Source organism: Atractosteus spatula, chromosome 2 (genome assembly GCF_055471065.1).
Source record: "Atractosteus spatula isolate fAtrSpa1 chromosome 2, fAtrSpa1.hap1, whole genome shotgun sequence".
NCBI lineage: Eukaryota > Metazoa > Chordata > Actinopteri > Semionotiformes > Lepisosteidae > Atractosteus > Atractosteus spatula.
In genome coordinates this window covers 29,099,311-29,126,817 of record NC_142707.1, presented here as the reverse complement: position 1 = coordinate 29,126,817, position 27,507 = coordinate 29,099,311, and the positions used below count along the sequence as shown (strand labels likewise).

General features: G+C 36.2%; 1 protein-coding gene across 2 annotated transcripts in view; it reads right to left on the bottom strand.

Annotated features, from left to right (window-relative positions):
• Positions 1-1,517: 1,517 nt before the first annotated feature.
• shprh (SNF2 histone linker PHD RING helicase) overlaps positions 1,518-27,507 on the bottom strand; it is a 36,927-nt gene continuing 10,937 nt past the window's right edge. The window contains exons 12-30 of one of the 2 annotated variants that reach the window (XM_088909317.1): positions 27,028-27,191; positions 26,062-26,318; positions 25,378-25,499; positions 24,856-24,944; positions 24,614-24,706; positions 23,506-23,613; positions 22,167-22,309; positions 21,547-21,720; positions 18,861-18,923; positions 16,875-17,100; positions 16,491-16,628; positions 15,875-15,976; positions 15,314-15,385; positions 13,595-13,783; positions 13,080-13,172; positions 11,681-11,767; positions 9,861-10,039; positions 8,131-8,211; positions 1,518-7,262 (exon numbers count right to left, since the gene is read on the bottom strand). In XM_088909317.1, coding sequence (XP_088765443.1) covers positions 7,166-7,262; positions 8,131-8,211; positions 9,861-10,039; positions 11,681-11,767; positions 13,080-13,172; positions 13,595-13,783; positions 15,314-15,385; positions 15,875-15,976; positions 16,491-16,628; positions 16,875-17,100; positions 18,861-18,923; positions 21,547-21,720; positions 22,167-22,309; positions 23,506-23,613; positions 24,614-24,706; positions 24,856-24,944; positions 25,378-25,499; positions 26,062-26,318; positions 27,028-27,191 — 2,477 coding nt within the window. In that variant the 3' untranslated portion in view covers positions 1,518-7,165. The remainder of the gene's footprint in view (positions 7,263-8,130; positions 8,212-9,860; positions 10,040-11,680; positions 11,768-13,079; positions 13,173-13,594; positions 13,784-15,313; positions 15,386-15,874; positions 15,977-16,490; positions 16,629-16,874; positions 17,101-18,860; positions 18,924-21,546; positions 21,721-22,166; positions 22,310-23,505; positions 23,614-24,613; positions 24,707-24,855; positions 24,945-25,377; positions 25,500-26,061; positions 26,319-27,027; positions 27,192-27,507) is intronic. The other variant, XM_088909320.1, reaches the window with a different exon arrangement.

The following is a 27,507-nucleotide window of genomic DNA, read 5'->3' as shown; positions in this document are numbered from 1 at the left end:
TATCCGGACTGAGAAAAAATACTGTTTCAACCTGGGTGGATACAATACAGGCTTTGGAAAGAAAATACAATATGGTATTTTCTGTTGCCTAAAAGCAAAAATTCGACACCGAGTATGAAACAAGAAAGAACATTGATGATTTCCATTATTTCTGATCATTTTTAATTTGATCCAGATTTAGAATCTACATCTTGATTAATTTTGGGACCTACTGTACAATGACTCTAAATACCTGAACAATATAATTGGCAACATCCAATGTTAAATAAAGCAAAAGTTTGTTTTTAGCTCAACAGGAGTAGAACAGGATACTAAAAATGGGATTCTGCTTGCCAGGAAGATTTGTCCACACAAATTGTTTATATTTTCAGAATAGAAAAGGTGCTGAAGTGAGATGTTATCCAGGGTTAGATATACCAGTGTCATGGACAGTACATGTATATTGTTCATTTGTGTATAAATCTCACCTTGACAGTGCCTCTGCAACAACTTACAACTCTGAAGCTGCTAAGAAAATTCCTTGATGACTCATTGTGCCATTATATAACTGAGAAAACTAGTCTTTACAATTATGTGCATGTGTGTTTTATATTCTATGACTAAAACCTATGTAAATATGAAATATATGGCTGTATATACTAGTGCTTTTGAATATGTTGTGAGTTTTTTCAGAAGTAAAATGGGGTGATTCCCCGCTACCCTCCATGTACTGCAGAAATAGTCATATGTCAGGATCTATGAAGAGCTGACAGCTCCAATTTCAGTTTGTTCAGAAAAAAACAGCCAAATCTATGATGGATAGGAACATTTTCACAAAGTTTTGGTTGATTTGTATGGTTGATATGTACAGTATTTCAGAATGACTATATTCAAATGACTTAACTATTAAACTGGTACTACTTTCTTAATTGCACAGATTTAATAAACACATTTGTATTTAATAAAATAAACTAAACTTAAAAAATAAAAAAAAACTTTTTATAGACACAGCGGGACTTCATCTGCAGTGGTACTTCAGAATTCTGCCTGTTAAGATTGCAGGCCTGCTATCACTCACAGAAGCTGAAAATTGTTTTTGAAAATCGTGCAAAGATGTCACACAGAGAAAACAAGCTGATTTTAAAATGATTCTGGTGCGAATTACATGTAATTAAATTTGCTGTGATTGCATGCCACTATTTGAGATATGCAGGTATTTCAGGTTGCATAATCAAAAACTTAAGCAAAGCAAATTGCAGCGTCCTGCTGTAGCCATCAGCACACATCATAGTGATTTTAGAAGAAAAAACACATCCATTTCATGTAGGGAAATGCTACTTCCTTTTTTAAACCTCCAAAGTATATACTTACGGTGGAAAAAAAGAAGGGTGTTGAAAAGTGTTGACCAAGTTCATAAATCTTTTTTTTTAAATCAATGTTTGCAAATGTAATTTCCTGTCATTTTCTGGTTTGGTTTTAAAAGGAGTATTACATAATATAATTAACAGATAAGAGAAACTCAGATAAGAAAAGAAATAGAAAAAGAAATGGTTTTTATTTATCTCATTTCCAGGTAAGGCATACAGTAGTAATCGTATGCATCAATTACAAATGCAGTTGAACAAATAAACAAAGAACGAACAAGAATTTGCCCATTCTTAACATTTTCACAACAGTAGGAAAAATTTACACTTATTGAATCATAGGGATTTTCTTTCAACTTTATGCTGAAAAAATGCAAAAACTTTCTCATAAATCATTATTTGTAATGGAAAAATACAAGAATTTATATACTGTATAAACACTAGTATTATAAGTTTAGGACTTCTTATTTTTATTATATGCTGTAATTGTTGTCCATGACACTCATTTGTAATAAAGTATGGCCATGACATTTTCCAGACTTGAAAAAAATAAGATTAGAAGACTGAAGACAGGCAATGCTAGTGCTGATCAGAGGCAGCTTTGCGTGCACACCCAAGCTGCTAATTGAATGAATTACCATATACACTGAGAAATAGGTCACATTGAGGTCAATGATCACATGACAGATTTAGTAGGGATTTATTGACTGGAAATAGAAAGGTAAAAGCGGCAGAGGTCAGCCTTAGATGAGCAACCTCCACCTCCACAAAGCGAACAAAATTGTCTTCTACAAAAGAGTTGTTTTTTTCAGGTTTGTCGATGCCTGATAGAATAAGTTTGAGACAGACTTTCCCATTGCAATGCCTGCATCAAACAGCGTATTAAGAGAATGTTAAATCTGAATTAGTGAGTGATCATGCATGGGCATCTTTTTTGTTTAAAGAAAAGTGAATTTATGGATGTAAATTCTCTACGGATGACTAAACAAGTGACCATTTCCTGCACCTTTTATGTATACATTACTACTTGTTGAGATGAGTAAATGTTAAGCTGTCTTAGAAGGGATATAGTGATCAAATAACAGAAATTTTACTAATTACATTTATTACTTTAATTTGACTAATTACTTGTATCACTCTGATGCCCCGTCCAGGGTGTACCTTGCCTTGCTTGCTGGGTAGACTCCGGCTTCCCGTGACACCGTATGGTATAAAGCAGGTTTGGCAAATGACATGACATGACAATTGACAATAGTATCACTGAAAAATAACAATTCTTGAAATGAAGGTTGTCAATGAAATAGCTCAACCTGCTCAAGTCTTTACATGTAAGAACATTAGATTATCCCCAGATTTATTTAAAATTGTTTACTTAATTCAGCTCAGAAGTATAGATTAGATAATTAGATATAGATTAGATAGATGGTTTTAGCATAAAGTGTTGCCAGTACTTGTTGCATCTGGCAAGTGAACTTTAAATATTGACACATTGCTGAAGAAATCACATACAGTATTGTGAATTCATTTCAAGTCTTTCAACTTAATTTCAAACAGTTGTTTGGTTTCTAAATGTCACAGACTGATTCCCTGCAACCTTGTTCTCAGAAACCATCTTCCTTTGTCTTTGTCTGTCTTTTTACAAGTTGACTTTACTGGAAAGGTTTTATTGACACTGAATCATGTTTTTGTCTTGCAAATAAGAGGAACCCAGTGTTAAACCAAATTGTTGCTCTTTTTACTCCAGGAGAAACAGTGAAAGACTCCACTGAATGAAAGGCAATTTCAGTTAGCTAGCTGTGTCTTACACAGGTTAGAGGGGCCAGCATTATCCTTCCGAGCAGCTTTAACAAGGAAACAAACTAAAAAAAACTGAAAATGTTCTACATGCTTTATAAGACAACACATGATACATGAAAAAAACATTTATTTGCTATAATGTGACAAATAGTACTAGTCAGCAATGGAGGTGTTTTTAGGGCTCTGGTGTGATAGGTTGTGGGTTCAATCCCCAAGGGGACCACAGCTGTGCTATCATTGAACAAGGTGTTTCAGGATTGCTCCAGTAAAATTCCCAGCTGTATACACAAATGGGTACAAAGGGAAGTGGTTTGGATAAAAGTGTCAGCCTATTTATTATAATGAAAAACTTTGAACATTAAATATTTCAACTCCTCTTTAAGTATGTACCTTAATCCAGTAACCTGTCTATATTTTGCTATAGTTATGGTATAATCCTATAACTGTAGCATAAACCTAATTATACACTGTATATTCACCACAGACCACATTTATAGTGTACTGGTCAGATCAATAGTAACACTTAAAGTAAGACTATGAAATGAAAACAAAGCAAAAAGATAAAAATTAAATTTCTTCAGACAGCACAAGTTTTATTTGCAGAAAGTTTTATAACAACCTGCTTCTAACACAAAGGTCACTGACCAGCAACATTATTGTGAAAAGAACAGAACAAATACAAATCATTTTACATTAGAACAACCCTAATTGCACAAAGAAAATACAAATTACATAAATGTACAAATCTACTTTAGCTGGAATATTGTACAAATCTACTTTAGCTGGAATACTGTGACGGAATATTTCTGTTATTGAGATTCTATATCAGTGTTGTCTCTTATATTAAAAACAAATGCTGAAAGAAAGGCATTGTTGACCACTGAGTATTCAGGCCCTTATAGTGCAATTCTTCCTAATATATTAACTGCTGTTCAACTTTGATAAACACACTCACATTAGCCCGGAATGCAATCTGAATGTGATTAAGAAAAAAAAAGAGTAATACCTCTTTAGGATGCAGAAAATAATTGCAATTAAAAAACTCTTTAAGAGGTCAGCCAGGTGGGTAGCTTATGCTTTATAGACAATGTTGTCCCAGTGTCTCCACAACCCTATCCTCTTATTCATTTAGAAGAGGGGCATTCATTAAATATGAAGAACAGAAACAGGATAATAACTACTGTGTGATAATCTTGGGTTAATAAAAAGCATCGAGCTAAACAGCACTGTAATAACAGTTGCTTTCAAAAATAACACAATAACCTAATAACAATAATAATAACCCAAAACTCTCACTGCTACTATGAATTGTGTAATAAAAACCAAGTATGTAAACTCTTATTTGAATTTATTCATCTAGGATTTACACAATTACTTCCAATGCTCCTAAGAGTGTTTAACCAGTAAAAAATGTTTTATAGCATAAATAGACAAGTCTTACATTTCCAGGTAATTGCACTATAGTGTTAAGCTCATATCAAGTTTCCATTTAATCTTCTTTGGACTAAATTTCTTAATCTAACAGAATGTCACAGAAATCAAATTCCACTCCTAAACAAGGAAAAGCTTTGTACGCTTGGGTGAAACCAGGAAGGAAGAGAGAACATGTGACTGATGACTATACTGTAAAGTCTTGTTTCAAGCAAAAATTTCAGGTGTCTTTTTGGTAATGGAAATCTTTTTCTTCCAACTTCAACTTTATGTCCTGATATCAGATGAAAACTACGCAAGATAATGTTTAACCTAACATCTCCTAAATGGCAGACAACAGCAGAGATGGTTTTGTTTAAAATCACAACCAAACTATTTGATTGTTTAAAAATTGTTTTTTTTTTCATATTGGTCTGTGCTGGAAGTTCAGACCACCTTATCTCCTTCCCTGGAGATAATTCAGCCTGAATGTCCACCAATCCTTATCTACCAGAAAAAATAAGATCCTAAGGGGACTTCAGGTGGTTCATGACCAAGATGGCGATTTAGTACTGGAGTTAGCACTAAAGCTCCCACAGTCAGCATTTCAATAAATGAACAGAAGGTGTTCCTTCATCTGTAATGGAACTACCTATATGAGCTTATGTTAAACACTTTGGTTTGGCAATGCAACAGTCCAACCTCTGCGTGCAGACAAGAACAGTGTCATCCCTTCAATTCAGAGTGCACATAGGTATTCATCATTACTGGTTGTTCTGTCATTAGAACTGCTGGTTAAATATTAACATAACTCCCATTGACATACAGAGTTTTAAACATTTCACATTTCACAAAATAATTCAGTTTTTCTCTGATATTTTTCATTAAGTCCCCCAAGACTAAAAACTATTTAATAACTTCAGTAGACCCTACAGATATATAAAAAAAATACAATTGGTCAAAATCAATCCTGTTATTTTCCAAGTCATATTTCTTATCACTTGCAGTTCTCAGGTTTTACTTACTGTATTAAATTATTTCATAAAATTCTTAAAGATAATCTCGTACAACGTCCTGCTTCATAAGTCATCCAACATAAAAAAGTGCATCTTTCCTCTCATTAATTTCTTATTTTCCATGATCACCAGTTCACTTTCACAAAAAGCCTAAAACAAAGTTAAAACTAGTTTAATTTGTGGTCAAGGGTCAGGTTCACAATCTGTGAGCACTCCAAAGTTTCTGGTGACCTGGCTGTACCTAAGTTTCAGAGTCACCATTCAGATGAAGAGCTTTAAGACATAGTGGGACTTAAGGGCTTCAACGTTTTCGCAATCAATTGAGGAAGTTTAATCTATTATTGTTTAATCTTCACATCTTGTATTTTCTGCTCCCAAAGGTAACACTGTAATGACTGGTCCCATTTGAAGAAAGATAAACCCACTGGACAACTACAACAAAGCCAACTGCTTTCTTGGTAGACCTCTAACTTTCACCTGTTTAGGAAGCTACCTCTTGCTGTGAGGCCATCAGGCATTCACCTATCTACTCTGGTATATAAGACATTGTGACAGGCTGTTAGTGTCTGTTTATGAAGCCACAGCTGCAGGGAACTGATGGTATTCCTGGGTTTTCCAACTTTATCCATCTCAGACTCAATTAAGCCCTTCACATCTGCAGCTTGCCACTGAACAGTGTTTATCTTTCTTATCCAACAGCTGATCTAACTGCTTCAATAGTCAACGAAAGGGGTCAAGTCTCTTCTCTATACAACTTGCTTCTCTCCTCTAAAATCAATTCACTCTCAGGTAACTTTCTATTTGATAGAGAAAATTACTACAAAATTGTTTGTGCTAGTTTAAAATGGATTGATTTTTGTAGCATTTTTAATTTATGCAGTTATGCATACCGGCAATTTCAGATGAAGATAGCCCCTGACCCCCTCTGTCACACATTTACTTGAGTACCAGTACTCATCTATACATTTTGGAAGTGTCCTGTGATAGAGAGCTTTTGGGTGTAAATAACTGTGTTTTCCGAAATAACTGCCACAATCTTCAACTCATCCTTCACAATGACTCTATTACTATTAATCTTCAGGCACAAGGCTTGGTGGAGGTCGAAATACAATTAGATAGCACTTGATGCCATTCTTTTGCTAATTATTCTTGTTGAAAGACGTATAGCTACTGTAGGTAAAATTTTATTAGTTAAAACTGTGACAGTGTGTTCACATACTTTTTTCTAAAAAAATATGTTCAATTAGCCCTTCATTCTGTCTCATTCATATATTTTATTTTATCAATGTGAAAAATTAAAACAAAAAGGTTAAAAAAGCACCCAAAGAAAATTTGATAGATTTGTGAAGAAGGATAATCTTCACTGGATGCTAGGGGTGTCAGAAGAATGCCACTTGTGTGGTACCTTGTATTTTACGAGGTTTCAAGTGAAAGACTTGAAAGGCTTCCGCGTGCACAAAGGTTTTGTGGCATTTCCAAAAAATACAAAAAAATCTGTTTGCTATATATAAAAATACAGGTCACTGCACCATGAAGACTGGAGAAATACACAGTCACCCTGACCTAAGGAGCATTCAGTCCCTTTCAAAATTTGAGGTATCACTCCAAAGCTTCAGTGTCCTCTGTAAAAAGATCAGCCAAGTCTGCCACAGTCAGAACAGATGCCTCAGAGTGCTTCAAGGAGGTAGTGCCATGGCTAGAAAAATCAAGATCAAAGACAGCACCATTACTCACCCTAAAGAAATTTTAAAAGTGCATGGTTAGCAAAAGTTCCATTTTTCATATCAATGGCACATTGCAGAGCATGTGTAGGTCTTCGTACTGGCAAGGTTCTATCTTGCAATACTTTCTGCAATAACCATACAATCCTGCACTTGAAGATGGATAAAAATATATATCCTGGGGGGAATGGTGAATAGTTCCTCAGGAATAACACATTTTCTAAACAAACCTTAACACAGCTAAACTGTTAACCATTAACTTCCAATAACTGTAATGTAACTTCCAAAAATGTTTTTCAGCAACACAGATTTCAGTATTTTTCAAAAGAAAATGTAGAAGTAAGTCCCGACTTTAGATATTTCAGGAAACCTATCTCACTTCCTTTACTACAGGTATGTTGTTTGTAGAGGAAATGATTATTAAAAAAAAAACCCTGCAGCACTTTATAGGTTGTGGACTTGCTGAAATACCTTAAGTCACTAAACTTTTGTTAAAATCATCTTAGAACCTTACTCATTTGAATGATGAATCAACAAATAATGAACTATTTTCTTTTCTGTAATTTCATATACTTCTGTACTACTAAAACTAGGCAGAGACCTACAGTACAGTAGCAGTGTTTTTTCAAAATGATGGGCTTCGGTATTTTTGCTGCTCTTTTGGATTTGCATGAACCTAGGTAATGATCACCCAAGAGTGGAATTCAGTGCTACAATCAATCTGAATTCTTACAGACTTCTTTTATAGGCACATGGTTGTAACAATGACAGAGAGCACAGGAAACATTTCTGTTCAGTTTTTTAATTCTGTAATGGAGCATTTTAAATCAAAAGTGAGCCTACCTTCTTTCTGCAGTTTTCAGCATGGCCTGCATTCTCTCCTCTATTGTCGATTTTATGAGGAACCTGTGAACAAAAGTGGGTCTGAAAACAAAAGGGTAGAAGTTGTTAGTAAGATGAAGTTATAAAATTGCTGCTTAAAAGAACATAAGCTAAACACTGAAACGACTGTGAAATTCTTGAACAACGTGGTTACAAAGCTGAGAATTGTTCTCAGGAGCTGTTAGGCCACAAATGTTTAAGAATGCAGTGTTTGGTTTGACTGAAAGAAGACTGGCCACTTTACTGTAATTATTAGTGTGGCTCAAAATTGTGATATCTGAAAAGATATAATTAAAAAGCCTTTCAAAAAGAAATAAAGATGGCCTTACTAGCTTTTTCTTGAATACCACTCAGTTTAGGCTATTTTGTTGGCTAACCTACAGATGGTCCCTATTATATGTTGTTTTGTATTTAAAAAAAGGGAAGATTAGATTCCCTGCAGTTAAGGTGTTTCAAAACACCAAAAACCTGGAACGTAATTTGTTTGTGGATTACTTTATTCTAAAAATAAAAATATATTGCAGAGCAGAATCTAAAATAAAAAATTCTTCTTGTAGAAAGTGCTGCTGTACATGTCTTAGATTATGAATTGTTATGCGTTAACATTAACGTTAAGTAGTTACAACCATGCAGTACGTCACTGATCCAATCAATGGATCAGGGTTTGATCTCTAACTTTAAATCCATGAACAGTGTGTGGAAACGCCCACCGTGAAGCAGTGAATGACTGTTTGTTTTGACAAGACTACAATTACAAAGGAGTTTGTGATGTTATTTCTATTTATTGTTTTTATGGGTTAATATGTACTGTACATTAAATGTACATACAGTACCTGTGTGTAAACTGTATATTGGGAATGTATCTCAGGTCAATTACATTATAGATGTCACTTCCCCTTTCTAAGCCATTTTGCTATTAATTGCAGTATTTAGGAATGTGACTGGAACTGAACTGGGACCCTCTGTATTGTATTTGGTTAGCTACAAGTGAAACACATACTCTATCCAACGTATGACTCCTACACTGTCTGTATTTTATTTATTCTTATGAAAAAAGCCTCCCTGATTAAGGAACACATGGGCAAAGTTTAAGTTATTATGTTCATTAACCCTCCTTATTTTCACTGTTCTTATTATCCATTATAAGTTGTTTCGCTATACTGTACTGTACATCTACAGCTGTAGATGTCATAAGTGTTTTTTTTATGTTAGATGTTATTGTACAAAAGCAGACCAAAGGAAAACAAGTCGAAAGCAAATTTAGTATAGACTATTTACCAAACGATAATTAAACACAAACATACAGGAACTTTCTATCTTAAAGAATTTGATCCAGTAAGTCATTTAGTGCAAATAAATGCCATTTGTTTTATAAACTGATCTATCCTAATGTGTAGTAGTAAAGATTCCAGGTGAACCAACACATTTTGAACAGCAGGGGACAACATTTAAGATCTGCAACTTACTAGTCAAAAGCACAGATCACTGGTCAGTAAGCCTTGACAAGATATTGATAAATAAGAACAATCGAAACATTATTTAAACTAGCTTAAACATTATTTAAACAAATAGTGCCAATGCTTTAGTCTGCACTTGTATTCAGTATTCTCATTACTGTTTTGTAGAGTACTTGTATATTCACTAGTTTCTTTACAAAATAAAACAGAAGAGAGCTAGTAGTGGCGGGTAACCTTGTCTGTCCAATGCGGTGAACTCTGCCTATGGCCTGCAGCTCATTAGCAGGGTTGAGGATGGGCTCTACAAGAAGTACATGGGTGGCCTCAATTATGTTCAGCCCGTTAGAACCAGTATGCAAAGGAAGCAGCAATATGTTGATTTTTTCGTCATATTTGAAGGACGAAAGGTTCTCCTGAAAGATAAAAACAGATGAAACACATAGCGTGTCATATTTCAGTGTTTTAAAAGATGGGAAAAAATGATGTGCTGTGAGGGAAACCCTTTAAAAGATGTGCCAGTCTACTGATCTACCGAAGGGTTGAAGAGTAATTCCCTGTTTTGTCAGCCAGAGATGCTAACCAGGTGTGTGGTTGTTAAAAATGGGTTAGTTTTGGGACTTTTAAGGAAAGTTCCAGGGAGTGTGCTGATGGCTGGTTTGTATGATGGTAATTACAGTTCATTGGATTCTATTGTACTTAATCAGCAGTAATTGCCTGTTAGTGAGTAAATGAAAGGAGCACCCATGACAATCTGCTGACTGACAGGACTGGACTGAATTGGCTATTTTGGTAACAAATGAGTGTGAGATGTGAGGAGGGGTTATTTGAAACTTACTCTCTAAAAGCAGGTGAGCTGCTTAATAAAAGGGGTCGATCTACTGAGTCTGTTGCTGAAGAGTTTTTATTCCCACTCGTTCTACACATATAAAAACAATAATGCATACAGACTTTGTTCCACTAAAGAAAAATCTTGTAACCCTTATACTTTAACTCATGTATTGGAAGTGATTAAGGTTTTGGTAAAAGGAAGTAGGTCAATATTTTACATATTCACTTTAGGATGGTCCTCAGTACAGTATTGGCAGTAAAAAACATGGAATTCTTAGGGCGCCTTCTAAACTAAACACTATCGTATCAAAATTAAATCTTGAATACAAAATATTTAATCATACCACAACGTACAGTACTTAAACGTTTGTGCTAAATGGTACAAAGAGGTGTTATTGCACTAGACAGTGTCTCGGTAGTTTAAAAACTAAAGATGACTACCACAAGATTAATAATAATAATAACTACCTAATCTACTTACACACATTCTTCATGATGATATTCATTCATTCCATAGTCATAATCAACAGAGTAAGGATTACAAAAGATACACAGAAATCCTGATGAAGTCATAAACAAAGTTGTGTTTGAGGGTGCAACAGAATTCTCACCAAAGATGACAAACAGCAGCAAATTCTGCTTCGGGCAGTAGGAGTAGTATCAGAAATACTCCAGAAAGAAGAGCTTTACCAAATAAAGATTTACCAGTTTATGTCCATTTTGTGAAATTAACAGCTTTCCTTTAGGATGACAATTAGTTTCGCAGAATACAATTCACAAGCAAGCAAGGGTGGAGGAACAGTAAGATAAAAGCATATCAAAGATTACATCAGGCTTCTGGAGACTCACATCCATAAATATTTTCATACAATCTTGCTATGGCCTTCACATCCATCCATATTCCCATTAAAAACATGACTGCAGTTTATGTTAATCTGGCCTCTGAGAGTCAGGATTGAAGACTGAAAAATTCATGTGCTCAGGGGAAGTTATAAAAATGTTTTAATAATTTTGAAAAACTGCATGAAGTCTCTGTCAGTAGAAAGGTATTTAATAGTAGACTAATCAAATCTTGAAAAAATAAAATTTGAAGACTACCCTAGCCGACCCTAACCCACAAAAAGCACAGTAAAACAGATTATTATCTAACCCTCATTCACAAAATGAAGACTTTGTTAAAAAGCACAAAGCTTTCTATTTATTAGTAACAAAGAAATAGCACTCACTTGAAATTTATGAATCCCATTGATCTGAGAAAACTCCATATTGTTGTCATACAGGGCCTGTGCAATGATGTCCAGTACACCTTGCCACTGTAATACAAACACATAACAAAAAAAAATCACATTTTTTCACAACAGTTATAGAGACATTATATTTTCAATACAAAAGGAGTTTTAATGCAGTTTCAATTTGTAAGGTACATTGTACTGTTACATGTGAGAGAGTATACAAATAATTGTATAATTGTTTCACATCAGAATATCAACAGAGAAGACAGGATAAAATAATAATAATAATAATGACAGAAAGAGGGAAGTGTGAAGAGAAGAGAGAAAGCAAAGTAATAAGGAGAAGAAACTACAAGGAAAAACTATTTTCACAGACCAAGCATCCAAAACCTGTCCAGGTAAGATATTATTAGTTTATTACAGTACATTTGCATTGATGCAGCTGAGTAACTGGAACAATTCAGGTGAAGTATTTTGCTCAAGAGTACAATAGCAGTGTCTCTCACTTGGGATTTAAATTAATTACCTTCCAACAACAAATCTGCACTACTCTCCCACTTTAAGCAGAGAAAAAGACCACACACTAAGCCTTGAGTGAAGGACTGTTGATTTATATGTTAGAAATACTGAATTCCTCTCCACCTCTCCAAAAGATACATCTCATTATTTAGTGATGTATTATTTGTTCAATATCTGTTTTAGAAAAACTTAGTTCTAACCAAGATCTTAATCTGAAGGATTCAGTTTCCTTCTCTCTAATTCCTTGTGCAGTATTGTGTCTCAGTTGCCAGGTAGAGTTCTTTTTTGGCTGTTTCTGCAGAAGACAGAAGTCTAATATGTTCAGATCTGTAATTAACATCACAGAGCAGACCCACAAACACACAAGAACAATTTAGTGACACCAATTAACTCAATATGAAAAAACAGCTTCTCTGGTGGGTTCTTAAATCTCACAAAACTAGTGGGACATTCACACTGATCAGTAAAATGCAATTTTAGATCCCCAGACTAGGACCTCAATCATCTCATTAATTACACAGCAGTGAAGCTGTTCATGCCAGCTCGTTCCTTGCCTGTTTCCTGTGAGATAGCATGTTGTAGAATGTCGAACGCAACTAGTTATCACTGTAGATTGTACAGAAAAAGGATTCTTTTACTTAACTAGTTTAACTACATTTAAATAGTTTAACTAGTTTACTCACTGCTCGATTCTGCAAAGAACTTTACTTTTTAGACAACCCAAAAAAAAAAATATATTTTTTTAGAATATATAAAAATATATATATTTTTTTAGGGCTTGTTTTCATCTAAATGAAATTGATGTAATCTAGTGTTAGTGATAGTTTTTTAAATCAACCGTTTTAAACTTTCATCATTGTAACTGTAAATTTACCGTGGAGAAGACTAGCGATTTGGCCCCAGGATTTGTCATCTGGATCTTCTTTAAGGCTCTCACTACAGCTTCCACCTTTGTGGAATGGCTACCCTGCAGAAGAGAATGAAAGTTTACCCATCAGTGGAAGCACATAGTACTGAAGAAATAATCACAAAGCAAGATTATTAAAGGATTAAATCATTAAATGAATATGGAACTATTCAACATTTTAAGAATGCCTAGTTCATTATACCAAAACAAAATACAACTGAAGGCATAAAACATAATAAATAATTTTATACAGAGCTAGATAAAAGGATATTAAATTCTGTATGTATTGTAAAAGATTAGAGTGAAGCTGCATTGGTGCATCTGCTGCAAAGAAAGAAGTAGGGGGTCAATTCCATGTTGAAAAGTAGAAAGAAAACAAACTTTCCTCAGGTGTGAGGGAGAGAAAGAAAGGATGCTGGGATATGAAGCAAAGGAGGACAAAACAGAATTACAAGTCAGTGCTTCTGACAGGCCCCTGATACCTCGACAGGGATCTCCTGTCCTTGATTGGCAGTCTCAGCGGTGAACACATAGGAGATCTCGGTGTGGGAGGTGGTCTGTCTGCAGATGGCACACTTGATAGCTTTCCTGCGGGTCCCAACACTGTATTGCTCCACAATGATGGCAATACACTCGTTGCAAAAGCAGTGGCCACAAGTCAAAACTGCCCACTGTGAGAAAAAACAAAATGCTAGTGTGTTTGTGGAAATACTGCATTTTACAAGAACCCTTAAGCAGGCCTTTTCTTTAGTTGAAAATTGACAATGATAAAAGCCTCACTTCTGATTTCCATGTGGAAATATTAGATGGATGTAACTTCACAAAAGACAAATGGGGATAAGGTCTCTTGAAGCCTGGTCATTTATTTTATACTGATACCGGCACCAAAGGCAGATGTAGTCTCATTTTAATGGGGTCAATCATAGTTGACTAGTGGCTTCCAAATGCACATCCCTCTTTTATTGACTTGAGAAATTGTCTCCAGTTTTCAATTTTGCTTTCATTCAGAACTACAGCTTTGTAATTCTATATACAGTGTATGCAGCACTACCAGATATTTTTTCTTGGCTGAGGACAACAGAATACACTTTACTTGAACAGAATAAATAGCACTTCTGCTTAAATAGAAAATTTGTATGGAATAATCATGATTAAACAGAATAATGTTTAACATCAAACAAGAAAAAATACGTTACAATTACAATCTTCCTTTAGGGTCAGAATGTACTCTAGTACTATCTCTTGATTAAGCATAGCAGGTGGTTCCATTTCCTCTTCATGTTTTACAGAACGGCAACATGCTATTAAATGAATATTAAGAGAAAGGTTTGAAGAGCAAAATATTTTTGTTGTGTTCTCCCTGTCCTTTCACTGTAAATTACTGACAGTAATTCAGAGAGACTAAAGTCTCTAGAGTGCAGAGGCAAAATCCTACAGATCACACATGGAAACATCCTGATACACCTAACATGACCCCCTCTAAAAAAAAGACTTCTGGAAAAATCCAAGCAAAGTTGCATCACAAAAACAACATGTCAACGTACAGTACATCACAATTATTCATAGGCAAATTCTTGTTTTGTGGAAATTTAAATTCACATCAGTAATCACTCTCGCAGTATAGTTGCATGATCTAATTTGAATGTTGAGTGCTGAACAAGAAAAAACATCAGTTTTCAAAAATGTTCCACAATACAATTTTGCATATACAATTATTTTAAAACAACAAACTAAACAAATTAAGTGTTTTTTTTTTTACACATGCTTGTATTCAGTCTATAAAAAATATACTCAACATTATAATCATATACAGAAAGACTGCATTACTGTATTCAACCTATTTACAGTTTGTGGGTACAGGACCTTTACTTAAATCAAGATTTCTTTTCTGTAGTACATGCCACTCACCTTGTTATTAATAAGCCCCAGTAAGAACTCAAAACTAAACACAAATTCTCATCTTAACTTATCTCAACCTTTAATTCTAACCCTTACCACTAACATTGACCCTAATCTTATCCTTAAATACTAATAGCAACATTAGCTTTTATCACAACTCCTCTTAACCATAAACTAATCCTTAATTCTAAACCCTCAACATAGAGTGCAGACTTAATATTGTTCAGTCACATATCTGTCCTGATTTTGTCTTCAGACTCTTAAACATTTGCTCATGATATTTATTTGTCTGGAAACCTTACTTGCTGTCCGAGTGGTCGAGCACAGATCGGACAAGGCTCTGGATTCAGGCCCCCAGTGGATTTATCCTGTGACTATAAAAACATAATTAATTAATAGGAGATTTATAATACTAATTACAACTGTATTTATTCTCAGTTCACCTTATGGCCTACAAATGGTTAAGCATTACTTACAGTACCTTTAACTCTCTTCATGAATTTAAGTGCCATTATTGATGGAATATTTTTTTTTAATATATCCTAATACATTTCTATAAATTTTTGGCAAACTCATATAGGAAGAGTCATTGGAATGCTTACTTCTGGATACATAAAAGCTGAGGTCATTACAAATTAAAATAAAATGCAATGCTAAAGAAATATTAACTGTATGTTTTCAGACATAGATTTAATAAAGGCAAAATGTAATGTCAGAGCTAAATTAAAAATGAATGCATCAAATTATGTAGGGAAAAAACAATTTAATACCCAAAATGGGAAACCATTAATATCTTAGAGTAAATTCCACAGTTAATTCCTCATGAAAGTAAAGGAGATTCTGTATTCTAAACTACATCTTACCTTTTCAAGATTTGTAAGGTATAACAGTTGCCCAAGTTTCTTTTGCAACTGGGATTTTGCAACAGCCCTGTCATTTAATAGTTTCACTCTATTTTGTTCCACCTAAAAGGAAATGAAAACAGTTTTAGTACATCAGAGTGACTGAGGAAAAGTGCCGTATGCAGGACAGATTAATGCCTGAAAGCATTTTCACATTTGAAACATTGAAACATTTTTCTGTGATCTGTTTTATGATGTTACCTGCAACAATAGTCCATCGCAGGGCACACACAGACACGCACGCACTCATACCCGGGCCGATTTTCACAGAAGCCAAGTAACGTGCCAGTGTGTATTTGGTCAGTGGGAGGAAACCAGAGCACCCGGAGGAAACCCACGCAAACATGGGGAGATCATACAAACTCAACACGGGTAGCACCTCAGGAATTGAACTCAGGGCCCCAGCACTGCGAGGCAGCAATGTCAACCACTGCGCTGCTGTGCCACCCCAAGGAGCTAAGTCTCTCCTCCTCTCAATATGTATTACAGAGTAATTTTATCCAATATGGCCCTGGTGACTGAGATCACACTCCCTTAGTCTCCTGCCTTGTCTTTCTGTCTGGCCTGTAGCACTGACCTCGTGAGGCTCAATGATGTGGAGCACTTTGGGCTTGGGCTCATCAGGATGTCGCACACGCAGGCGCTCCGTTGCCATCCCCAGCTCGTCAATGGCCGAGACATGATCCCTTAGCACCATCCAGTACTCATGCAGCAACTAAGCAGAAAGACAGACAGGAGCCTTGCCAGAACGCCGCCTTTCAACTTATTTTCTGGAGCTCCACAGTAAAACCCAGGTGACCAAAAAAAAGAAATTCTTCTACTCCTTCAACAATGTTTATCTAAATGGGTCAGCTTTGTGCAGCTGCTATAACATTTAGAAGAAAAACAAGATTTTAAAAAGTCCTTATTAAAAAAATACACCAAGTCTTTAAGCCAGTTGTATCAATGGTGCCTTACATACTTTGTATTCTTTCTTCCAGCATTCAAACATCTCCAGAAAAGTGGTCCCTTCTTCAAGGAGGCTGGCGTCCATACGGCGAGCTTTGGCAAAGGAGAGAATGGCCTTCAGGGTACGCTCCATCTCACTGGCCGCCCACAGCCCACGGCTGGTAGTTGGCAACCGGTCATCCACCAGGCCTTCCTCGTCTTCAATCATCTCCTCGAAGATGGCAGTTTGTCCCTTGACACTGGAAGAGTTTGAATGTTGTGCAATAACAAGGAGACAAGTAAGACAAATATATTTAATGTACTGCATATCATACGTCAAAGCTCAACATATGATTTTTCTATTTTCTTATGTGTCATTAGCTGTACTGCTTCCAATAGCAACTTTAATAGCAGTAATGAACATTAAATAATCTTCCATTTATAAACATAAACCTATCCATTAACCATCCATGACCCTCTACTTCAGTCTATTACAAACCCACAGATTCACACAACTATCTCCTCTATAGCTCATTTCACCCCAAACATACTAAAAACTCTCCCATTTTCACTGTTCCTCACACTACGATGACTTTGCAGTGACAACATGGATTTCCAAAACCAAGCACTCAAAATGCACTTTTTTCATCAACAGAGGATAAGATAAGATAAGATAAAATAAGGGGATACCCCACCCATGTTATTGACAGGGCCCTCACCCGAGCCAAAAGCAGCCCTAAGATCATCAACTCAATCAGGAACTCCTGGCCTCACAACCGCATTCCTTTGGTGCTTCCCTACCACCCTAACACCCTTTCTTTCTCCATCTTACAGGATGATCCCTAAATTGATATCCCTTTTCTGACCGCCCCATCATCTCATACTGCCGACCACCTAATCTTCCTAACCTTCTTGTTCATAGCTCCCTTGACCACCCTCAACAATCATCCACACCAGGTACTTTCCCTTGCAACAGAGCTCACTGTATCACCTGCAAATATATATCTAACACCACACTCATTGAAGGCCCTTCAGGACAATTTCCGATCACTCAGATGACATCTTGTACCTTTAGCAACCTCATTTACTGCATCTCTTGCAGAAAATGCCCAGCTATTTACATCAGTGAAACAGGACGGAAACTCAGAGACTACTTCAGCGTTAGGGCTGTGAGGATTAAAGATATCTCCAAGTCCATAGTTTCTCAATTCACCTCTAATGGCCATGATCACACTGATCTCTCCGTCTGCATTCTCAAAGAAGGGTTTCTTAACTCCTATTGCAGAAAGACACCTGAAACCAAAATTATCCTGAAGCTACTGTAGGATCACACCTTCCCCCTTCTCTCAGTAACAGACTCGTTTCCTTCTAATCCTCTCTATTTCCAGGTTTCAAGTTCACACCTCTCTAGACTTTGCACCATCTGAGCCCACTCTGCCTCCCCTCTGCTCCCACCTACTCTACACTCCCAGCTTTTGTTTTCCTATGATATATCAGCTGTCGACTTCCCTCTCTTTCTCACACCCAAAGAAGGCTCCACAGCCGAAATGTTGTATTTCGTTTCTTCTCTTTTCAGAATGGAATAAACCTTTAGTTGTTCCTTTGCAACCTACGCATGCTGATGCAGCTACCTACTTAAATAAATATACCTCTTTCTGCATACAATACTGTGAAAGAAGCTATGGTATGATTTGTTCAAAGCTGTGATGGTCTTTCTTAGAGAAACTCGAACTAAACACTCATGAGATGTCTTCATTAGATGTTTTATAAACTTACAGCCAGGATATCCACATTGATGTGCCACTATATCTGAATGAATATTTCAGGTCAGTGGCATGCTTTTAAAGGATAGAGGGCTACACACTCAGAAATGTCAAAAATTTTATTATGATGGAAGAAATGAGAAAAGTCAGTCCTTCATTACAGTTTGCAGTGCTTCCAAACTTTTAATCTGTGTTGTGAATAGCGACAGTATTCAATATTCAGTTTACAGTATCTTAAATTAACACCATATACTTACGTGTGAGAGAAAAGTTTGGATTCATAGTCAGTGAAAAGTTCATCAGCTCTGCAAAATACACAACTGCAAAAAAAATATTAACAATGTTTTACAATTGGATAAATAATATATATAATATATAATATACTGTATATATAAACTATATACAGATGAACAGATGTACGTTTGACACTAATGGCACACAAACAGACCTGGTATTATCTCAAATTACAATTCTCATAAATAGTAAATTAGGTGTTAGTCAATGTGCCATTTTCTCAGGGCTCTTAGAAGCTTATTTTGGAAAGCAGCTTCTTACAGCCTCTTCCTAAAAGAGGGACCTGATGATACAGTAGAGCAAGCGGGCGTCTATTATGAGTTGCAAAGCTCTTAAGACACACCATAGGGGTGGAAAAGAAATACAAGGTGAAGTTACTTCTATAGATGCATGTTCTACAGTCACATCATTACTATATACTATCCCCACCTGAAGAAGGCTCCACGGCCGAAACGTTGTGTTGCCTTCCTTTTCTTTTTTAGCATGGAATAAACCCGTTACCTGTTCCTTTGCATTACTACAGTATATACAGTCTAATTCATATTTTAAAAGCAGCAAGTGGGAGAGAACACTGCCTTTCATGAGTGCTGTCTGAGTAATTAAAACACCACTTAAGGTCAAAATATGTTCAATATAACGTACTGAATATCATTATGCACTGCTGTTTAAAAACTGATATGACTTTTTAGCTTTGTTATTAAAAGCAATTATGACAATTAAACAATGTCTTAAAACAGCCCAATGAAAGGTGATGTTCAATTATAAGTGTCCAGGTATCATGCAATCATATAATCTCAACAGGAGTTTACACTACACATTTCACAAATAGAGTCTCGTTATATATGAATACCCCATCTGTCTCCTTTTCTATGGAATTAGCTTGGACTCTAGAAAATACATGTTAAAAAAGAATATGAAATAACAGATTATTGTTATCATGAAATTACTGGAAATATGATTGTATGCAGTATTCTTGATAACTTTCAACAAAATGCATTTCATTTCAAAAACAAATATTCGTGATAAATCAGTTTATCATTTAAGATATGAATTGATATTTGGAACAGTCATTGTAACAGACCTATGCTTCAAAGTGGCATGTAAAAACTGATCTACCACACTATCTTCCTCAGCTTGTGAAATACAAAATAATGTGCACAACCCTGAGATATATTATCTTTATATACCATTCCTTTCATACTTCCATTATCTGCTCATCTGAAGCAGAGAAAATCTTTACATGAAACATAAGAAATCTCATTTATATATTACTCTAATAAATGATGCAAATCAACTTAAAAATGCCTTTAGAAATGGAGCAAAACCAAACAAAGGACTGTTACAGTGTTGACTGCAGTGTAACAGTGTCTTTAGAAATATTCACCACTCTTGTATTTTTTCACAATACGTAATGTTTTTATATGGGAATTTTTGTCACTGATCTACAGAACTTACTCTATAATATCAAAGCTGAAAAAATATGTGGAATTTTTTTATATGTGACTATAAAACACTGAAATGGCTGAAATGTCTTGATCTGATAGGTATTCAGATAGGTATCAATCCAAAACTCGAATGGTAGTCAGTTGAATTGGTTGACATGATTTCAGATTAAATAAACTTGTCTATATAAGGTTCCTCAGTTGACACTGTACATCAGAGAGGAGCTGTTGTTACAACTCCATGTTAGAATTGTAAGGAGACATGGATATGGGGAGTGGTACAAAAACATATCTAGGATGATGAAACGTCTCAGGAGCACAATCTGGTCAATCATTAGGAAATGTTATGAACACAGAACCACCTCTTCCCAGAGTTTGCTGTCTTCCCAAATGGAGCAACCGGGCAAAAAGGATCCTGACCAGAGAAGTGACAAGTGACAAGAACCCAATTAATACCCTAAAGTACAGAGCTACATGGGAGATGAGAGAACCTGTCCAAAGGACAATAATCTCTGCAGTACTACACATTTAGCTTCTATGGGAAAATGGCAAGGCACTCCTGAGAACAGGCCACATAGTAGCACACCTGGAGCTTGCAATGCAAGAATGCATGTGGCAGACCATGAGACCATGTGCCAAAAGATACTCTGGTCTGATGACACAAAAATGTAATTCTTTGTTCATTGCCCGTGTAACAATCCTTATCATGAAGCATGGTGACACAGTGTCATTTTATGGGGATGCTTTTCAACAGCAGGCTTTGGGGCAAATGGCAGGATAAAGAGAACAATGATTGGAGACCGATGTAGGCAAATTTTAAGGAAAACCTGTAAAGCGCCTCAGATGAGGGTGAAGATTCACATCCAAACGACCCCAGAAATACAGCCAAAGTGACAATGGACTGGTTTCAGAATAAGAAGTTGAATGCTAATGTGCTCCTTTTAAATGTTATAAAACAAGGGGAAAAAACATTTCATGCATTAAAATTTGTGGTCATTACAACATTTGCAATTGTTCAGTGGGGTGGGGGATAAAAATTAAATACTTTCTGAAGACACTATATATAGTCTAGCACTAAATTGACTCCTATAGTGACATTTTAAAATGATTAAATTAAATACCTCACTGTGAAATAAATATGCTAAAGGCATATATGCTAAAATGCAATATTGTCACGAGTTGAAGAACTTCTCATTTCAAGGCCTACTTGTTGAGGGGAAGTCGGACAGGTCTCAGGTGACAGATGGTGGCTTCCTCGATGACTTCCTGTGAGGGCGGGCCCTCAAGTTTCTTAACACTTTCTCGCACGGCCTTTTGGGACTTCATGAGATCATCCATCTGCGAGCTCAAAAGGAATTGCAGCCCCCTGCAATCGCTGAACCTGACAGAACGTGCCATAGAAGCAGCATGAGAAATAAACAGTCACCTCTTCAGACCTAGGGTAGACAGAATCTTTCAAGTTCTAGCCCCTCTCTCTGTGCAATAAAAAAACTGTTCAACGGGTACAGTATATGTTGCTTTTTGTTACTGTTTCTATTACAATCAACAGAAAGCATAGGGGTAGTCAGTTTAATCAAATTGTTTTTTGTTAACATCCCATTACAGTTATAAGTAATAGGTTTATTCCATGCTGAAAAAAAGAAGAAAGAAAACACAACGTTTCGGCCGTGGAGCCTTCTTCAGGTGCCACACTTGAAGAAGGCTCCACGGCCGAAACGTTGTGTTTTCTTTCTTCTTTTTTTCAGCATGGAATAAACCTATTACTTGTTTCTTTGCAGCCTATGCATGCTGATGCAGCTACCCATTACCCATTACAGTTATACTTACTTATCAGCCATGGAGAGTTTGGCAGCCTGCTGTTTGTAATTGGAGGTCAGTTCATTCTGAATGCGGAGAACCAGGTCGTCATCGATCGTACACTGTATAGCTCTCTGAATCACATCCAGCCACCATGGTGATCCTGGAGGAATCTACAACACAGGGGTAATCAGATATATTTTATGAGAATTAAAAGGCAAATGACAGTTTTAGTTGTCCTGGAAGAAGAAAATAAATTCCAAAACATAACAGGTTTACTGGTCCAAGCATTTTTCATTAAAGTAAACACCTTTGGTGCAGAAAATAAATCAAATAAAATAAAAATATAAACAATTATAAAGTGCTATTTAGCTATTTTATTTTGGTTTAAAATAATACTGAATCAGCTAGGAAGTAATAATAGGCAAGATTTAGAATGGAATACTTTTGAACCTTCTGAACTAAGTTAATAAGGTATGAAAGGCAAGAAAAATCTAGACCAGGATGGATAGCCTGACGATGTCAATTTAGAAGAAAGTGTACTTAGGGCCTTTTTCTCTCTTTTGCTGTAAGAATAGTTACAACGGAAAACTGAAAATAAGTGATTCCTTAAGAATTGGTGATTCTGCATTGGGTCATAAAAGAAATATTTGGAACTTTCAACTAAAAAATATGCAGAAAGGCCTTCTCTTCTTCCGTATCTTCTCATACAAACTATACTGTACAAATACAAATTCCAACAAGCCTAGCAGTGCAGCAGGGCTTTGATTTAAACATGTTTTGAATTACTTCAGTTATGTGCAGTAAATGAATTGTACCATCAATTAATTAATGGTAACTGTACCAGTAATTAATCTATACCATTTTATAGTACACAGTACAGATTATTTGTTGTCATGAAGACAGCTATAGATCTTGGACACACAGACGCGCCTCGTCACTTCCTGCCAGTGCTCCACCTCATTGCCCTCAGTGTGTGTAATTAGCTACTGTCTCAAAAGTCACATTTCCACCTGCATATAACACCACTAACAAATATTTACATTGAACTCAAAAAAGGATACATCACATACACAGAAGCACAAAAAAGTGCTGACTTTAGAACTGTAATGTTGGACTAGTTTACAAAGGAGAAAGGTTCAGCAAAACTTAATGAGCTAAACATGCATACAGTGCCAACAAATGAGGCAGAAATTAGAGGAAGTGGCACTGCAAGAGCACCTTACAGTACTAAAGAGGTATGATTGGTCATTTCAAGGTCATGTACTCACCATTCTTATTATGTACAAATACCAGTCATCTCAGCTTAACCAAAAATCTACTGCCACGAAGTTAACAGCTAGTCCTTCTTTCAGGAGTCAGTAATTACCTTGCGTTTGAGCTCTCTGATGTTCTGAAGGATGGGCTGTAGGGCCTGATGGGCGTCAGCTACCTCAGAGTTGGACTTGGTCATGTAGTGCTGTCGTAGCTGCTCGGCCTGCAGTGAAGAGCAATAAGACACTGTCAGAGTCACACATGGCAATGGAAAAATATGATACAGCCATGAGCGGGGTGCCATAGCAGGCATCTTTAAATAGGTTCCGTTTGTGTTTTAGAGACCTGCCTTAGATGTAAAAAAACAATCTACTTTTATTATACAGTGTGAGAAAACACACACTAGCCCTTACTTGAGCTCTATCTATTCTTCCATCAGTCACCCTCTCTATAAATACCAAGGGACCCACTTTCCAAAACTCACAAACATCCCCAAAACATTTGCAAGAATCATGTTTCAAATAATGTCCATAGGCATGTCCAAAAGTTGCTTCCTAGCTACCTTTTCTCAAACAGCAAAAGGTCAATGGCTATCTGGAAGTCTCGGCTTCCTGTTCTTTAAATATCACCTGACAAATTGTCTTCCACAAGGTGACTAAGGATGACAGATCATCTCCTACAGTTTTCTGGGGAATGTAGCTCAGATCAGAGGTGCTATCTTGTCAGAACCTGACATTCTACCTCAATGACTAGTTTACAGTATTCTGAGCAGGGTGGAAAACATGTGCACTGACGGAATGGTACAGTATTAGCTTCAGGAGAAAATTATTGGATGCAACACCTATGTTTCAGGATTTCCATGTTAATTGATGGTTTCAAATGTTAAAACTGAGGGAACCAAATTTCTGTCGTAGAGTTTAACTAAAGAAATCTGTATTTCTCAATAAAAGAAGGTGTGAATGATCATTTTTACTCTTGTAATTACTCACTCATCTTCCATCTAGTAAGAAGTAAACTTGGAAAAGATTGCAGGTTCATTTCTGACCTTTTATGGGAATATTTGGCTTACTTTAAGACAATACCAAAAGGACTGCAAACCATACTGTTTAAAACATTAATTTTATTTTATCAGTACTATTATGCATAGCAAACTGAGATACACTGATGTTTCCTTCCCTGGTGTGAGACAGAACCCTGCTCTGAAGTGATCCCTTTCTCCTCACCTCCTCTTTCAGGCGATCATCTCGAAGAGTTGGGGGGATACCAGGGTGCTTCGCATTCAGAAGTTCCATTAAGTTGTGTGTGGCATGCAATCTCTGTAATAAACAAAAGAACCCTAATAATAATAATAATAATAATAATAATAATAATAAACACCTAAGAGAATTATCTTCTAAATGTAGGCCACAGAAAACATTTGTAACCCAGACTCTTAACTAAAAGGAAAATTAGAAAATCTGCCAACCTGAAGAGAATCAGTTTTAAGTTTGTCTTTGTGCTCCTCTGAAGACCTTAAAACCTCTCTGTACAGCTCTGTAGCCAACACAAATTCTCCTAAAAAGTACAAACACGTTATGAACAGATAAAGATATTTTCAGGACATAGAAGTGATATGTGATATGATAGCAAATCAGAATGAGAGACCTAAGATAAATTAATTGCAAGTCCTAATAATAATAAAATAAGATGAGAAATATGGAGGACATGATTTTGATTTAAAAATATACAATTATTCTGAATTAAGGGTGGGGCAAAAGAAAGCTAATGAATATCACTTTAGGCTAAGTGGACACACAACCACAGCTGAATGCTGAACACCGAATAGAAGACAACGCAGTACTAGAAATGATAAATAATACTCAAGAATGACTAATACTGTTAAAAAAATCACAGATGAACCCACATGCTCACATGCTATATAATCAAATGCAGCTTCAGAAAAAAAGAATACTGAAACACTAAATGAAGAACCATGTTCTACCCATACCTCTTATGATATGAATTCCTGCCAGCCCATTTAAAGCACACACCAGCTGGCGATGGGCCTCCTCACACTCCACTCTGCACTTCTTCTGCAGGGACTTCAGCAGCTCCTCCATTGTCATAGTGCTGTTCAGTCCAGAGAGAAAAAGATGCAGTCAATCTATGTTCTTTGGTACAGGACAAATCTACCCTAAAATAATCAAGTGTGCAGTTGTTATAGCAATTTATAGGGTAACTTCAAGAAAGGAATAAAACAATTATAAAATGACAGCTTTTGATGTAATATTTTAGATTTTTAAAGCTTTTTAAACAAAAGGTTTATTGGTCTGCAATTTGTTTGCAACCAAAATACTTTTTATAATTTTTATAAACTAAAAAAAATATACAGATTTACATGTTTGTAGAACGGTGTGTATAAGTTAAACTCTGGTGACCTTTATTCCCAATATAATCCAGATTTTGCAGTTTTGGTGCAGGTAGCATTGTCATTCTGTTGACAGGGAAAAATCATACAAGTTGGAAACAGGAATGCAGGACAGAATTAGGAGGCTTATCAATGCCAAAATACATCTACATCCATTTAATCAGTTAAACACTAAGAGCTGCCTGATGCAGTTGATTTGCTTTCAGAATATCCTGTTTTAACCAATCCTACAACCAGCCAGGGGAAGCCTCTGGCTACCCCTACCTCTTCTGAAAGGGCAGGAACTCTCCCCGTACAGCCTGGGGATGGCAGCAGGCCTGACGAAGCCTCAGCAGGGGGTAAAGGATGGAGTTGACTGTCCTCCTGTCCAGACTGCTTAGCTTTAGGCTCCAGTCTGAAATCTTCTGTAGCTTCAGCAGAGCATCCTGGGAGCAAACCTCATGTTGGCGATGGTAGAAATGGCCTTCTACTGGGGAGAAGTGAAGCCAGTGGATCTCTTCTGTTTGAGGAGGAATCTGGATCTGAAAAAGAAAAATAGTACAAAACGTAAATGGAAGAAATTATATATGTAGACATCTTTATTTTTACATTCAATTCTAAAGACGATGAACAAGCATTTGTTTTTAAAAATATGTATATTATAATGCAGGAAGGACTTGACAAAACTGACATTTTTTCAGATTTTAACAATACACAATGAATAGTCTAGAGTTAAAAACCTATATCAGAAAGAAGTGGAGATATGAGATACCTTATTAATCCTTCTTCATAAGAACAGATAATAGAGTTCACCAAGCTCGAAAGCAGTTAACTGATCTAAAGATCTCATCCAGCTGTCCCTTGAATGAAGTGTGAACATCAATAACATTCTTGATTTTAAAAGCATATCTATGTAGTTTCAACTTGTGTCCACTGGTCTGTAACTTCATTTAATTAATTTGCGATCTCTTTGCAGCGTTTTAACAATTTGCAAAGCTGTGTTCATGGAACAAAATACTGTTACACTACATTTAACTGTGCTTTCTTCAGGAGTTTAAAAGCCTCACTAAGCCAACTTTTCCTTTCTTGTGTGTGAGCTCCCCCTCTTTGTACTTTGTGGTCTTTGTGTTAATTACTGTTTGATTTGGAAAATTCACAATTTCATAAAAAGAGCAAATCTCTATCACTTAGAAATCACCCTAAATGACTTTATCACCTTGAATATAGTCTACTCCGTTATCTGTGTCATACCTGATCAATGACATCTTTCTTGGCAGATCTCCACATGAGCCTACCAATCAGGTTGTACAGTGGCTCAGAGTTTCCACGGCGATATGGGCGGTAAAGGAGAAGGTCCCACCAGTGCTTCACCCAGTATGGGTCAACTCCCAGGAACAGCACTAAGCCATACAGATCTGAGCACAAAGAGAAACCTCTGAACCCAATCAAATAGCTTTGCTGCACAATAAATGAGAAGTATAGCAGCAAAAGTTGGTTCGAAAGCAAATAATCTCATCAGACAAAGCACTTGTATGAATGTAAGCAAAACCCTGACATAAAGCATGTGAAATTAAAAAAAATATTCATTTCTACCATGTATTGCAGAATAATTCTGAACCAGGAAACAGGAGGGTTAGTAAATGTCTCCTTCCCAAACTTCATGATTATCCCAAGTCTCATTATGAACTACAAAATAACTCATTCAAATTGGGATTGTGTCGATTGTGTGTC